Source organism: Lolium perenne, chromosome 6 (assembly GCF_019359855.2).
Source record: "Lolium perenne isolate Kyuss_39 chromosome 6, Kyuss_2.0, whole genome shotgun sequence".
Taxonomy (NCBI): domain Eukaryota; kingdom Viridiplantae; phylum Streptophyta; class Magnoliopsida; order Poales; family Poaceae; genus Lolium; species Lolium perenne.
Window position 1 is genome coordinate 56,154,333 of NC_067249.2, and position 15,402 is coordinate 56,169,734.

General features: G+C 45.5%; 2 protein-coding genes and 1 long non-coding RNA gene across 3 annotated transcripts; 2 read left to right on the forward strand and 1 right to left on the reverse strand.

Annotated features, from left to right (window-relative positions):
* Positions 1 to 1,024: 1,024 nt before the first annotated feature.
* Positions 1,025 to 5,901, forward strand: LOC127308051 (uncharacterized). Its single transcript, XM_051338816.2, has 15 exons — positions 1,025 to 1,204; positions 1,612 to 1,691; positions 1,780 to 1,897; positions 1,993 to 2,171; positions 2,524 to 2,606; positions 2,695 to 2,879; positions 2,981 to 3,042; positions 3,237 to 3,345; positions 3,425 to 3,544; positions 3,667 to 3,786; positions 3,872 to 3,992; positions 4,868 to 5,024; positions 5,101 to 5,173; positions 5,250 to 5,381; positions 5,579 to 5,901. The coding sequence occupies exons 1-15, from the start codon at positions 1,147 to 1,149 to the stop codon at positions 5,695 to 5,697; spliced, it is 1,716 nt and encodes a 571-aa protein (XP_051194776.1). The 5' UTR covers positions 1,025 to 1,146; the 3' UTR covers positions 5,698 to 5,901.
* LOC139832150 (uncharacterized) lies at positions 3,999 to 4,626 on the forward strand. The gene is made up of 2 exons (XR_011746813.1): positions 3,999 to 4,313; positions 4,347 to 4,626. It is a non-coding gene; the product is annotated as an uncharacterized lncRNA (long non-coding RNA).
* LOC127308053 (CBL-interacting serine/threonine-protein kinase 21) lies at positions 5,845 to 9,273 on the reverse strand. The gene is made up of 14 exons (XM_051338818.2): positions 8,723 to 9,273; positions 8,560 to 8,622; positions 8,277 to 8,348; positions 8,062 to 8,169; positions 7,860 to 7,931; positions 7,707 to 7,760; positions 7,454 to 7,579; positions 7,273 to 7,362; positions 7,025 to 7,168; positions 6,796 to 6,903; positions 6,572 to 6,676; positions 6,406 to 6,468; positions 6,182 to 6,256; positions 5,845 to 6,080 (listed from the first exon to the last, which is right to left on the reverse strand). The coding sequence occupies exons 1-14, from the start codon at positions 8,930 to 8,932 to the stop codon at positions 6,018 to 6,020; spliced, it is 1,353 nt and encodes a 450-aa protein (XP_051194778.1). The 5' UTR covers positions 8,933 to 9,273; the 3' UTR covers positions 5,845 to 6,017.
* Positions 9,274 to 15,402: the final 6,129 nt, after the last annotated feature.

Genomic DNA, 15,402 nt, shown 5'->3' on the forward strand with positions numbered 1-15,402 from the left:
GAGACCTCCTCGCCGGTACCAAAGATTTAGCTTTGACTCGCAGATGTGGGACTCTTTCGGCCACCTCGAATGGGTTCCGCGGCGCCTAGCGGGGTTCCTAGGCGATGGCGAGTACAACTACGCCGCTTCGCTCGTGCCGATGAAGGAGGAGGAGGAGGAGGAGGAAGAGGAGGAGGAGCGGGATGACACTGAGGACTACATCGGCTACCTAGCGTACCTCATGGATAAGGCCAAGGAGCAAGGCAATGTGGACGAGCTCCCTATCATGTCGGAAGTCGTGGATGAGGACGAGACGATGAGGCTGGCCATGAAGGTCTCATAGGAGCAGCCTCCATCGCCACCGCCACAAGCATCGCTGCGCTATGCCTCGGCCGTCATGCCTCCTGGCCTCTCAGAGGAGGAGGCCATGGGGTTGTCCATGGAGGCCTCGACCGTTGCGCCGCCACCGTGGTCACCGTGGCCCTTGCCGCCTCCTTTCTACCGTGCACCGCCACCAACAGCGTACCCACTGGCACTCCACGCACATCGGCCTCCTCCTCCCGCACCAACACCGCCGCCGACGCCTCAACAGCCTCATCACTAGTCGTGGCCTTGGGCACCTTCGATCTTCATCGACCTCATCAACGACGCCGACAAGTAGCCAACCATGGCGGGTGCCCTTAGCTAAGGTTATTTTCTAGTCTTTTTAATTTATTTTCAACATTATGTAAACTGGTTCTACTACAATTCAGGCAAAATAATGCGTCGAGCCTCTGGGGCTACCCGATCCAAACGAGAATACGAGCCAGCGAGGTTGATTTGGTATCCACGACTCGACCCTACCGAATATAAACGAACACTTTTTTTTATCCATTTTGGGTCGGTCCGCTAAAAATGACCTTAAAAAAACGTGCAATGGATAAGATAGGTCAGTCCAATCAACCACAATTCATGGCCGTCAAGCAAGAGCTGTGGCGTTTAAACCGGTGGTCATCGGACGGTCCAGCCTGTCTGATATGCTTGACTCATATCCGTTGGATTTACCTTGACTTTTGTTCCCTTTCCAAGAAGCAAACGTTGCTCTGGCAAGTGGACCACCGCAAACGGATCAGATCAAACCGAGCCCACACACGCGACGCAGGCCCCGCCCACGTCGCCGCCGGCGGCATGTCCCGCGGCGGCGTCTTCCTCGGCGTCGACGTCGGCACCGGCAGCGCCCGCGCAGGCTCGTCATCCTCTGACTCATTTGAGCCAACGTCCACTTAATTTCTCTTGGCTAGCTAATAGTAGATAAGCCTTGACCGTTTCTTGATTTGCGAGTAGCGATTGAGTAGGCTAGCAACGCTGGTTAAGTTTGAGATACTAGATAAAACTTGCCCGTAGATAAAACTTGTCCGCTCATGAACTGAATATTTGTTTTACGGGAGCGAAAGAAGTTTGTTGAGTTTCCTGTAATTCTCATTCCATCTTTTTTCTTCGGATGTGCTGGAGGGTAATTTGAGATAGGTATTAAGGAAGTATTCTTATCATCGAGTGTATTGGAACTTGATAAAGGAGTTTATTTATGGAAGGTATAGCAACTAGCAGGTAATTTGGTTCGTGTTGTAAACTGTTAGTTATCTGTTGATGCAGGCCTGTTTGATGAGAAGGGTAAGTTGCTGGGTTCGGCGAGCAGCCCCATACAGATGTGGAAAGAGAGAGACTGCATAGAGGTTGGCAATTTGTGATCCAGTTAATGTATTCCATGATTGATGCATGAACCAAGTACCACCTTGCTGATTCTGGGTGGTTCACCACCAGCAATCGTCGACGGATATCTGGCTTGCGGTGTGTGCTGCTGTAAAATCTGCGTGCTCTCTGGCAAGCGTTGCCCCTGAGGATGTCGTCGGCCTTGGCTTCGCCGCTACTTGCTCCCTTGGTTAGCCCTGATCTCCACTTATTTGAATGGGGAATTTGTGTCTCAGGTGACTGGGATTTTACCGTTTTGATGATAACATAGCCTGCTGCTTGCAGTTGCTGTTGACGCTGATGGTTCCCCTGTTTCGGTTTCTTGGAGTGGTGATGCAAGAAGGAACATCATCGTGTGGATGGACCATAGAGCTGTCGATCAGGCTGATCGAATTAATGCTCGCAATTCCCCGGTGTTGCAGTACTGCGGTGGGGGTGTCTCCCCAGAAATGCAGGCCCCAAAGGTATCGGTTTCTCTTCCATGAAATGGGATTCACGTGATGTATTGCACTAACTCCTGACTCCCCGATGCACCATTTATTGAAAATCATAATCATGCTGTTTGGAAATGACGATTGCCTGATAATGATAATATTGTGTTGTCACCTATGTGACTGGATTGGAGAGGGGCTTAAGAATGTGATAAACATAGACATTATTTAGGAAATCTCTAAATTTGATTGTAGCATGCATAAACACAGATCTGACCCTCCTGATTTTCTCGCTAATGAGGAAAGTGGTTAAACAAGTGATACCGTTGAGATTGTCTGATTATTTTTATTGCTAATGGTATAATTACACTTAAAACATTTACAGCTTTTGTGGGTAAAGGAAAATCTGCAAGAGTCTTGGTCTATGGTATGTAGATGGATGGACCTTAGTGACTGGTTAGCATACAGGTGAGTTTCCAGCTATCCAAGTCTGATTCTGCTGTAAGCTATGAGTTGAATTTCATAACATGTTCTGCTTTGGTGGTTCATTTTCTAGAGCGACTGGTGATGACACCCGCAGCTTATGCACAACAGTTTGCAAATGGACATATCTTGGACATGCACACATGGGGCAGTGGAAGGAATCAGATTCACGTGATATGGAAGCATGTGGATGGGATGAAGTGTTTTGGGAAGAAATAGGCTTGGGAGAACTTGTGGAAGGGAATCGTGCGAAAATAGGTTGAATGCTTGTTCAGTGTCCACTTTTCATGCTGCAATCGATGCGCCATTTATTGTCATTGATTTTCTAATACGCCACTGTTCTTATGCAATCGAAATAGGACGCAGTGTTGCGTTTCCGGGCCATCCTCTAGGTTCCGGTTTGACACCTGCTGCTGCAAAGGCAAGCTGATTCAAATTGCTTTTGATTTCATATGGTATTGTATAAGTTTAAATTTATAGTAAGTTAGTAACCGCATCATGTAACAACTATGTGATCCATTCTCTAGGTTCTTTCTCTAAAGTTTTATCAAGAAATGAATGTGCTATCAGTTTTAAGTAATTGCCTTTTTAAACTTGAGTGGATCTATTCCTCAGGAGTTAGGCTTGCTTCCTGGGACACCTGTTGGAACTTCCCTCATTGATGCTCATGCCGGTGGTGTTGGAGTGATGGAAAGTGTACCAGATGCAGAATCTAAAGCTGACTGTTAGTGTTGATTCATCTGTATTTTTCTGCATAAACTATTTCTAGAACTTTATATTTACCGCAGAACATTTCATTGCAGTGCCTGATGAAGAAGAAATATGCCACCGCATGGTCTTGGTATGTGGGACGTCTACATGCCATATGGCTGTTTCAAAGAATAAACTATTTATCCCTGGTGTGTGGGGGCCATTTTGGTCTGGTACAGTAACCCTCTTATTTCCTTCCATATGTTTCTTGCCAGCATCTCTTTTTGCCCCTTGGTTCTCCAGTATCTTTTGTGGACCATGTTGACTGATGTGTATATCACACTTCCATATTCAGCGATGGTTCCTGAGTATTGGCTCACGGAAGGTGGACAAAGTGCAACTGGTGCTCTGCTTGATTACATTGTTCAAAACCATGTTGCTGCTCCCCTTCTAGCTAATCATGCTGCTTCTCAAAGTAAGTTTTTTTTAATGTTTTCTCAAGTATATTATCTTTGAAGCTGTACCATGTCAAGGTTGTAATTTTGTTCTCTAATATTCAGGTGTCTCCATATTTGAGCTGATGAACAAGTTATTATTTTCGATGTCACAAGAACAAAATATGCCCTTTCTTTCTGCCTTGAGTCAAGATACCCATGTCCTTCCAGATTTTCATGGAAATCGGTAAGAAAACTGTTATAACTTCTGTTTTTAAACAATATGCCTATTAACTACTCCCTCCGTCCTCAAATAAGTAGAAGTTTAGCCTCAAACTTTCTCCATAAAAGAGTGTACTTCTATGTTCCCAATGCACTTTAAAGTAGCAAAAATTCCTTCTCTCTAATTGCACGGAAATCAAACCCAATAATATTTAGCATATGTTATCTTCATTTTCTACATGCGTTTAGCTTATTGGAGGTGAAAGAATTAAAGATGAGGGAGATATTGGTTTGCATCTTCCCAATGCAATTGTCTCTCCACTTGATAACCTCTCTTGAAAAACCCGTATGTCCACTTATTTGTGGATGGTGGGAGTAGGTCTTTTCTTCACAATTTTGTAATGTGACACATACAGATCTCAGACTAGATAAACCAGTCTTTTTTTTTTCTGACCAACAATGTAAAAATAACCAGTCCTGATAAACTAGTTCACTCCAGATGGTAAACACTAGATGCATTTAGCTTTATGTAATGTACTTACAAAAGCAGTTCTCTTTTCTTGTCATTCGAATGAGATGTACTCAACTAACGATATGGCAACCGAACATAATCAGTGAGACAGCTAGCAATCTCAGTTGTTCCTAAGAAAATAAATCTACCAGAATTGTGACATTGCACACCTGATCAGCTGCACACAATTTTGTTATTCCCCCTCAATGTTCTGATTAATATTTACCTGACACTGCTTAATACAAAAAGGCCAGCATTTGATGGATCTTAAAAAAAAAAACTAACACTAGATGATACACTTGCAAAACTCAATGTTTTCGTTAATGTTTACCTGACACCAAATTATACACTTCCACTGCACCTGAATGTAAAACCATTCGGATGGTTAGGTCCCCTGTTGCTGATCCAAAATCCAAAGGAGTGATTTGTGGCTTGACACTTGATACAAGTGAAAAGCAGCTAGCGCTTCTGTACCTAGCAACGATTCAGGGTATTGCGTATGGAACTCGTCATATTGTGGAGCATTGCAATGCTCATGGACACAAGGTATTTATTTTCTACAAGGATTCGGAACTTAGTATGTAATTGGATGCCTATAATATATACTTTTTCCATGTATTAGATCGACACTCTTCTTGCTTGTGGCGGACTTGCAAAAAACTCCTTGTATATCCAGGAACATGCAGATATCATCGGTAAGTCTCCTCTTCCTGCAGTCACCTCTCCATATTCTCTCCTCCCTAATCTGTGAATTTAACTTCTTCTTTGCAGGATGTCCAATAATACTTCCTAGGGAGAACGAGTCAGTGCTTTTAGGCGCTTCTATTCTGGGTGCTGTTGCTGCAAAGAAGTTTTCAGGCGTTCGCGATGCAATGAAGTCACTGAATGCAGCAGGAAAGGCATGTGCCAAACCCTCCTATTTCAAAGAAAAAAAAAGAATCGGCTTCAATTTTGTATTTGTATTGTTAGACACCCTAGAAAGCACGCTAATCATCAAACATGCACCATTTTCTTCCTAAAAATGCATACATTGTCAGTTAAAATCTTCCATTTTTTTAATTTGCCAGTTGTAAACCAAAAAGATTATTTTTTGTAGGTAGTGCATCCGTCTTCGGATCCCAGGGTGAAGAAATACCATGATGCCAAATATCAGATATTCAGGTCCCTGTACGAGCAACAGCTCTCATATCGCTCAACCATGGCACAAGCATTGCGATAGGGACATGTAACCACTGAGCTGGGTACTTCACTCTTGGTCTGGAATACCCTTGGTTTATTTATACTTGTAAAAAACATCCAGTCAGTGATGGAATCAGTGATACGGTGCCTATGAGTCACAAAAGTAGAGCAAATTGAACCGTTGTCATGGAATGGCTGTATAAACCACAAAGTTTCTGTGAAATTATAGAGAGAGTTTGATTAACCAGGGTAGCATTCATTGAGCACCATCGAAACATCCTAGCTGCAAATTCTCACAGCAGGTTATGCTAGCCTGTGAGCTGCCCTGTTTTTCTGTTTGTCTTCTTTTACTCAGATTACTTACATATTAGATGAGCTACCACACTGCTCCTCATTGAGCAGTCTCCACAAGCTTGTGCAGAACTGCATGTATTTACATTGCATTGCTCATTAGTAAACTGTGCAGCATATTCTCGTGATGGGATCAGACTGAAATGAAACAAACAACATTGACATTAACATACCTCTTTGTATGCTCCCAGATCACCGGTGGACTTGGACACCTCGATGACACAGTGTGCTTCAGTCACCTCAATCACCTGCATCTCTCATCATGATCAAAATAAAAAAATTAGATAGATGCCTCGCAAAGCTGACAGTTCTGAAATGCCATTTGTTGTGTGCAAATTCTTGGTGTCGAGCGGTTGAAGAGAATACATAGAAAAGGATACACTGCATGGTATATCACCTCTGCCGAGAGAGTAAGATCTAGCATGCTTCTTGATAGCAATCTGATGTCCTGAAGCTTCACCTGTGACAAAATGAGAACCCAGTCTCAAATGACTTGACCTGGGATTTCTCGAGATTTGAAGAAGCTGAATTCATTTCTTTCTTTCTGATCTCTAGTTAATTACCATGGAGTTGCTCATTCTCCTCACGGACAAGCTCACATCCCGGGCTGCAACCCTGATCATCTTCAGTGTCTCCTGCACCGCGTGCGGCGAGCCGAGCTTTGTTTTCTGGTGATCATCCATCAGTAGCCAAGTCAGTCACTGAAATACAGGTCACAACCTAGAACCATGTTTTGGTGCTGGTAAAATACATAAACCAAGTTGATCAAAAGGTCTGGTCACTGCACCTGCTCCTGGAAGAGTCCTGACAAATCGAGATCGCTGCACGTTGCTATCAACTGGAACGCATTAATGAGCCGGCTAGGCTCCGGACTTGCTTCTTCAGCTTCCCTTACCTAGACACAAGAGAAATCCTAGCAACTAGAGGTAGGAAATGACAGGTGCATGCCGAAGGAAATAACTAATATGTGCGTGTTCCAGACTCCAGAGCAGTGTTTACTAGTAGTACTCAGTTACCTGCGTGTTACGGCTGCTATCACTATCTGTGCTGGCTTCTTCAAGATCAACACAACCATCACAATAAACACTCTCTGTTGTCCTTTTTGAGGGTTTAGCCTCTTGGAACCACTTGTCGTTGAAAATATCGCTTATTTTTGCTCTCTACACCATGGTTGCAGATGATCTTGTTAGTTAACTGAAGATATGTATCTGTCCAATGCTTCTAGTATAACACTATAACTACATAACATTTTGCACAGGATTACCCTTATAGGAGATGGATCCAGTATGCTCAATATAATCTTCTTCTGAGGCAGCGTGATCCACTGCGGGAAAGCAAACTGCCCTCGAGATATCTTTCAGTACAACAATTGTCAGAAAGGAAATTCCAATCAGCAAGGTACAACACATCAAAAGGCGGTATTGAATGCAGATATTCATGCTTACCCTTCGGTACAAGTTTGTGAAGCTATGGTCTTGAAATGGAAGATAACCAGTAAGAAGTTCGAACAGGATCACACCGCAGGACCAGATGTCCGCAGCTGCCCCCTCGTAACTTTTGTGCTGAATCACCTATAAGATCATATGAAATCATAAGTTGGCCATGCTAATGACATGCTTTGTGGGACATGTGATGCAGCTTAGCTAGTAGGATATGCCATGCTCTTGTTTTCTCGGCAGTGCTATGATCTTATAATACCTCAGGAGCCACATAACACGGTGAGCCACAAGATGTAGATAGCAACTGCCCTGGCTGAATCAAAGGAAATTTAGATACAAAGCTACAGAGTTGATCATTCCGAGTCATCAAAAACTCGAACGAAATGAGCTCATGATCTTTGCAAGTTCCTACCTTCCTTAGAACACTGAGTCCAAAATCAGATACCTTGAGATTGCCTTGATTATCTAGCAAAAGGTTTTCTGGCTGTGTACACCATCAGGAAGTATATAGTAACTCAGTCATAAATAGCTAATACTCCGGTAAGCAAGATAGTTAGACAAGATTGGTATGAACATGTAATTAATGGATATATATATAGTAATAATATACTGACCTTGAGATCCCTGTGGAAGACGCCTCTGCGGTGGCAATAGTCCACAGCATCAATCAACTGGTAGAAGTACTTGTTTGCTTCCCTCTCATCCAACCTCTTGTGGTAAATCTTAAACAGAAAATTCAGGAAAGATAAGAAATCACAATCACCTGGTTTAAGCAAGTCTTGAGACTATAATCAAGAATGGGCTACACTACTCTGTTTGGCTATCTTACTAGCCTATCAGACAGCTGCCCTCCTGGAACATACTCCATCACCAGGCATATCTTGGTCTTCGTCGCGATCACCTGCGTGCACAAGAAACAAAGTTGCTTCTGATTAAAATGGTATGTTCCTTGTTGAGTATATATATGGGCAACCGAATAAACGTAACGGTAAACCAAATTACTCTTGCTAATTCTAGATTGTAGGTTATATGCTAATTCAGTATTGATCCGAAGAATTGAGGAAACGACTGAGGACTGAGGTTCTGTGAAATTCAGAATCCCATATATTTACCTCGTGTATCTTAACTATGTTGGGGTGATTGAGAAGCTTCATTGCGCTGATCTCTCTCTTCACCTTCAAATACCAAGCGATGCAATAACAACAAACAAAAGATCAGCCGAACACCAAAACATGGTTTAGAAACAACACTCGGGATCAGGCCTCAGGGTCGTACCTGATACATGAGGTTGTTCCTGAGCACCGTGCTCCTGTCGATGACCTTGACGGCGACGCTGCCGCCGGTCTCCATGTCGACGGCGAGCTTCACCTTGGCGAAGGAGCCCTCGCCGATGGTCCGGCCAACCCTGTACTTACCAATGCTCTCCACCAGCACCATCTTCCTCGGTCTCTCACTGCCCCCCTCGTAAATATTCTTGTGGCACATGAAGAGTCAGAGATACCGTAGCAAGCAACAAACTGTGTTGCTTCTTTCTGATCTGCAAATCAAGCAGTCGAATGAAGTGTGCAGCAGGAATGCAGGATTCGCGAAAGGCGGTGGTAATTTGGACACTGCCCTTGTCCTTGGTACGATAGATGGACTTGTACTGTGAAACGGAGATCAGGTGAGAGGGGGAAAGGTAGTTGGGGGTCCGGGGTTTGGAGAGAAAGTAGCCGTGGGGCAACGTGATCTCCGGGCACAACTGCCAGTCGACGTCCACGCGCCCTTCCGACGACGGCGTGCACCATGGCCCCGCAAAATGAGAGGCCTGTGTGTATCTGCCTCCCCTCGCCGGCGTGTAAACGTGCGGCTGGCCGACCGGCCGGCCGGCCTTGGTCGATAGTCGATGGGCCATGGATACCAAAGCTGAAACTTGCGCTGCTAAATCGATGATCGAATAGATCACCTGTCGAACCATACCGGTACCGGAAGATCGAATACTTGCAGCCGAAAAAGATGTCTCTACATGAACGCTTGGACACGCGTGCTGCCGGTGTAGAAGGAATGCAATGTCAAACCTGGAGGAGTGCAAAGCGGCGCCCGTTCGTCATAATCCCCAGGTTACTTGTACCATTTTTATAGCGAGCGGTTCAATTTGTACCACACACCTGCATTAGCGGGCTTATGTTTTTTTCTTTTTGAGAAACACAGTACAAACGCAGACGCTCACATACACGCGCATACACTTACTTGTACCATTTTTATAGCGAGCGGTTCAATTTGTACCACACACCTGCATTAGCGGGCTTATGTATCCCTACTTAAACTCATATTCATGAGTTGTAATATAGATTGCAACTGAAATTTTGTGACATCACCTAGTCACCCTCATTATTTATACTCCCTCCATTTCAATAAATAAGGCGCCCTCGTTTTGCGTGTTTTTTCTTTGACAAAAAATACTCTAAATGTATAAAGATTGTTGGTATAAAATAGCATAACTGGAAAGTTCTTTTCAATACGAATCCAACGATAGTAATTCCGTACAATACAACCAAGATTTTGATGCTCAATTTTTTTAGTCAAAGTCAGTGGCGGACCCAGAAAAAATCGTGACTGGGGACATATCATTTGATTGGGGGTACTTCTTCTCTAAATTTGCCAAATTTTAATGAATCTTTTCCAAACTATATAAAAATACCAAGGGAATTCAAAATTTGAGTGGACTCAGCTATACCTGGGTCCGCCCCTGGTCAAAGTTCGTCTTTAAATGCGCGTGGGTCGTATTTATTGAAACGGAGGTAGTATATTAATAGGGCAATCTATGGACGTACCATTATAATGGGTTACCTTGACGAAAATCTATGTCTATGTCTATATCTAATAATAAAGAAGCTTTTTTTTTTTTTTTTGGGTTTCCTCCATCACTTTAGGCTCTTGTCCGTCCGTTTAGCACCCTCGCTAAAGTCGTCTGGCGCAACCAATCGTGTTCCATGACCAACAACAGGCACGTCCATGCCCCAAGCAAGCCAACGTTGGCAATTTATAGATACATCTCCACTTCCCTCGCCGCTCTCTTCTCCCTACGCACATGGTTTGGCAAGAGGATTTGTATCTCGTGATATAGGCCGGCATATGTGGTTCACAACTCCACCCGAGAGTGTTTGTATGCACTATGATACTATCTGAATAAACGTGGGTGTACCGTTAAAAAAAGAATAAAAATGGGCGTGAGTTACATATAAAAAACCCGGTGCCGACGGGGTGCAATGGCTGTGCTCACCCGGTCGCCGCAGCGCCAAATGCTCGAAAGACTTCGTAGCTTCGGATGACATGTCCACGACTTCCCACCCACATATCTAATGTCGTCTTCTACAACTCGCTTCACAGATGTAAGATAGGTAAAAAATTCATCCACGATGAATTTTCTTATTTAAGAAATTACAGGAGCTCTTGTACAAACTGGATAGTACCAATTGCAAGTGCATTGCAGGCTAGCATATCAAATAAAAAAAATTATGAATGCAAGTATATTTCAATGAATTTTTATGTTTGTCGGTGATTATTATGGGCGGTGATATTTTGATAGCAAATAGAAAAACTTGCACATGCAATTACATTTGCCAAATATTCCATTTGTACTAGAAATTTTAAACTATATATGCTTGTATAATCGTGCACTAGAAACCACTATTAAACTATATGTTAGATTGTACGCTTCATTTAGAGATCTATATCATGATGTTAAGGATATTAAAGTGAACATAAACACATAAATACACGCATGCTTATACTTATATACTATATAACTTATTCATTGTCAAAAGGCAGTTCAATGAAAAATATTTACATCATACATTTAATTTTAACACAGGGTAAATGCTTCAGTAATACATCGCATATGTATAACAAAGAAACATATAATCATTGTTTAGCAACATCTTAATCTTGTTAACTATGCCAACTAAGTAATAAAAAATTAAACTCTTTAAAATTGTAGTATGATAAAAAAAGAGTTAGAAATGAGTATAAAAGTTTAGTATAAGCTATATTTAATTTAACTCATCTCATCTAGATTATTTAGTTATGTAAAGTTATGAAACATAGATTTTTCATACAAAAGCGGACTCGAAAATGTTGTAACGGAGTAAAATGTTTAAGAGTGTGGATTTGTTGCCACCGATGGGTAGTGCTAGCCCTTTGGATGTCGTGCGGTCTGTTGTTGGAGATTCGCGTGGAATCGTCACAACCCATCCTTAGATGCTGTGATACACATGGTTTACGGTGTTAATGTCCTAAATATTCGTCGATTAACATCAATCTGTGTCAGTTGCAGCAAATCTGTCACGTGTATTCATTCGACATGTCCACTATATTATGACTTTTGGGTGAAAAACTGCCATATGTCAGGCCGTGGCAGAGCTTTCTTCATCAGTAGTATGACCACTGACCATTGACCGGTCATAGCTGGCTACAACAGCCACACGAGTTCACCTGCATATACAAAGAAAATGACTGCACTCAGAAAAATCATTAAATGTTGTCGACCCAAAGCTACAATGAACACATTTCAAAGGTAAGAGCATCTTCACCAGCACCTCTAAATAAATAGGCACCAGTAGATACGCTAGCACCTGCTTTTCAAATTAGGAGAGGTTGCACACACTAGCGATTCCAAAATGACAGTCTTAGTTGTTTTAAAATTGCATAGAATTTAAATATTGGTCAAAAAATATTGGATTTTGTTCAAATCTATACAAAGTTTGCAAAATATATATACTATCAGACGAAAAAAACAAATCTAATTAATGGGGGCGGTCGAAGCCATTGTAGTCGAGGATGATGTTGGCGCCGTCGCCACCGCTGTCGTCATCGTCCGAGACGAACTCGAAGTCGTCAGAGGAATGGTCATCCACTTTACCTCTAGTGCGGGTGCCGATGTCGGTACCGAAGCATGCCCTTCGAGGTCGACAACGTTGTTCTTGTTGTTGATCGCCAACCAACACTACGCCTGCCATTCGGTCACCGCCGGCACGTCCTCGTTGAACGACCGGTTCAGTGGCAAATGTTGCCCCGACGCGTTCTCTGTATCTTCAGCGCCGTGCTACGCCGCCGGCATCTCCATCTCCACCTCCCAGCACTTCTTCTCTGGCCGCGGTGGCGGGTGGTTGGAGGATTGGCGCCCTGCGGCGCCCAAGGTACATGTGAATGCGCCTCCTCCTACTTTGGCCAGAGGGGCGCTGGCGCCAAGGATGACGACCTTGATACGTCGTGGATGATAATCCCGCCGCTCCATCTCGGCGGAGGGTAGGGTGTTGATCATTGGCGGCCACCAGAGTTGGAGCCGAAGCGCAACAATCCCGAATACGCCACGGGAACGACGGCCTGGTTCACGGGAAAGCACACCGGCCGGCGAGGAGGCTCGCTGGATTGCAGCGGGCGGTAGCCATACGCGGCGAGCATGGCATCGATGCCACATGTGCCACCACGCTCGCCGGCCAACATTGTTGAACCGGACGGTGTCGGGGCCAGCAAACCTGGCGCTCTCCGCCTCACGCTGAAACACTTCCGACCAGCCCTAGTGTCGTTGCCTATTCGACGGTAATCCAGAGGAGGGATCCTCATGGAGGGAATAAGAAGTAGGGGCCATCGGGCGGAGAGTCCTCGGGATGGTGGGACGCGATTTACCCAGCTTCGGAACACCTGCTCGATGACAGGGTCTATTGCTGCTTGTCTGGAATTATCTGGGCGCTTTCACGTTGTTACAGTAAGTTGTGGTTGTGCCTCTAGGGCTCCCGGGATCCGTCTTATAAAGGCGCCAGGATCTAGGGTTTACACGGAGAGTCCTAGCCGGAATACAAGTTGCCTAACTACGGAATATTACATTGCCGTGCACGTCAAGGATCCACCTTTCCTTATACGCCGTACTGGATCCGGCTACCCCTGATGGAGGCCGGATCCGACTTTCAGAGTAGGTAGGTGGATCCGGCTCCTTGTTCCGGGCTGGACTTCCTCCATCTTGAGCATCAGCAACTGGGCCGCCCGATGGGCCATATGCCACCATCTCCGTCTATGGGCCACCCGGGCTTGCCGGATCTAGCCACTGTCGATGGTGCACTCATGAAGTATACCCATAACAGTTGCCCCCAGAGTTCTCCGAGGTTCACCTATCCTTTCCGTCTTGCTCGAACCATCTTCACGTCTGGCAATCTTCCCGGAAACTTGGGGAAACTTGAAGAACTCCAACTTCATGAAACTTCCTTTTCTAGCTTGCATGCCTAAAAAAACCTTCATCTTGCGAGACTTCATCCATCGAACTCATTGTTACAACGAGTCTCCGGGTTACTACCCTGCAGAGATAATAGCTTATAAATTGAAACTCGTACCCGCAACCTCGAGGGGTTCAAACAGTTCCGTCAATCTTGGCGCCATTTTCAGGTAATTTGAACGGTAACTTGATCCTCAACCATTTTTATCGCTAGGGTTTCCGACACATGTCCATCATCCAATGGCGTGACTCTTGCGTTCCGACCACAGGATGCGGAGCACGAATCTCACCCCGCGCCTATAAATATCCCCACCGCTCACTCTAATCGCACCATTCCCCCCTGATTCACCTCTCCTCCGAGCGCCGCCACCGAGCTTCCGCTTCCGCCGTGCCGGAGTCTGTCGGAGCTTCGCCGGAGTCTGCACCGCCGCACCGTCGTCTTCGTGTTCTTAACTTCAAAAAAGACACTGCAGCAAAACCTCGCAGCCGGCAACTCCGACCACAGCAGCGTCCATCTCTGGTAAGTATTCCGGCCTCGAGCTTTTGATCGGTGTTGGTAGGTATGACTAGCGAGCAGTGGTAGCTCCGACTAAGTTTAGTTTCCATTCATTATAGATTTCTTCGTCTACTCCGCCTCCATCGTAGTCGGAGCCGATTGCGGCCACGCCTATCTCTTCCCGCCCCTCCACCATTTGTCCCCATTCGGCTGGATCTTGCCAAAGGATCCGGCAAATCCATCGAAGGAGCCAACTCTAACCCTGCGGACCTAGCCGGCAAAGAGCAGATGGAGAAGAAGGTGGAGGAGGTAGCCGCCAAGAAATCTAAAGCCCGATCTCACGAAGGCGAAGTCAAAGGGCAATGGTGGCCCTGCCCACCACCGAGGACGAGCTCCGCAGCTTTGAGGCGGAAGGATTCCTGAAACCCGGATCCTGGAGAGTGGTTCCGGGTGCCCTAAGCCCGGCGCCCGAAGCCGGAGAATGGGTGCTGACAAGGGCGTGGGTTGAGCACGGATTCTCGCTGCCTCCGAGTGATTTCTTCTTGGAAATCCTTGAGGCCTACAAGCATCAACCCCACAACATCTCTCCAAACAACGTCCTCGCCATCGCCAACCACGTCGCCCTCTGCGAGGGTCATCTCCGGGTAAAACCTGACTTGGCCCTCTTTCAGTTCTTTTTCTCCGTCAAGAAGGAGACCATCCCGCAGACTTCCTCGCTCGCCACCTGTGGGAAAATTACTTTCAAGATCCGCCCCGGCCGCGTCTACCCTCACACGGATCGTCATGTGTCCGTGAGGTACTGGTCTGGGGGGTTCTTCTACGTGAAGGACGTCGCGGATCCGGCCAGCCCCAAGACTCTGCTGGTGTTCAAGGATGGACCCGCCAGCGAGACCCCCGCCTGGACTGCTTGCCCGCACATCTCCGAGTCACCTACGCTGACGAGGATGGTTAGGCGGATCTGCAAGCTGACGGAATCCGTCTTGTCGGGGAAGGACTTGACGCTCTCCTGGTTCACCAAGCGGATCCAACCCCTCCAGCACCGTGAACGTTTGATGTATGAATACAGCAGCCACGACGACACCATACGCGCCACTAAGGACAACCTTTCTTCTGATGCCATGGACAAGAAGCTCCGGGTTATGATCAAGATTCCGCGTGATGTTCACTCTCACGCGTGTCAATTTGACATATACACGGAGGGTGCCGGCACTG

Excerpts from the sequence above, each read along its gene's own strand:
- LOC127308053 (XM_051338818.2), bottom strand. The coding sequence starts at position 8,932 with ATGTGCCACAAGAATATTTACGAGGGGGGCAGTGAGAGACCGAGGAAG. Across the intron at positions 7,169-7,272 it reads TGGATCCATCTCCTATAAGG|AGAGCAAAAATAAGCGATAT; the intron begins GTAATCCTGTGC and ends ACCATGGTGTAG. Across the intron at positions 6,081-6,181 it reads ATCTGGGAGCATACAAAGAG|TTCTGCACAAGCTTGTGGAG; the intron begins GTATGTTAATGT and ends AAATACATGCAG.
- LOC127308051 (XM_051338816.2), top strand. The coding sequence starts at position 1,147 with ATGTCCCGCGGCGGCGTCTTCCTCGGCGTCGACGTCGGCACCGGCAGC. Across the intron at positions 3,993-4,867 it reads CCAGATTTTCATGGAAATCG|GTCCCCTGTTGCTGATCCAA; the intron begins GTAAGAAAACTG and ends TCGGATGGTTAG. Across the intron at positions 5,025-5,100 it reads GCAATGCTCATGGACACAAG|ATCGACACTCTTCTTGCTTG; the intron begins GTATTTATTTTC and ends TCCATGTATTAG.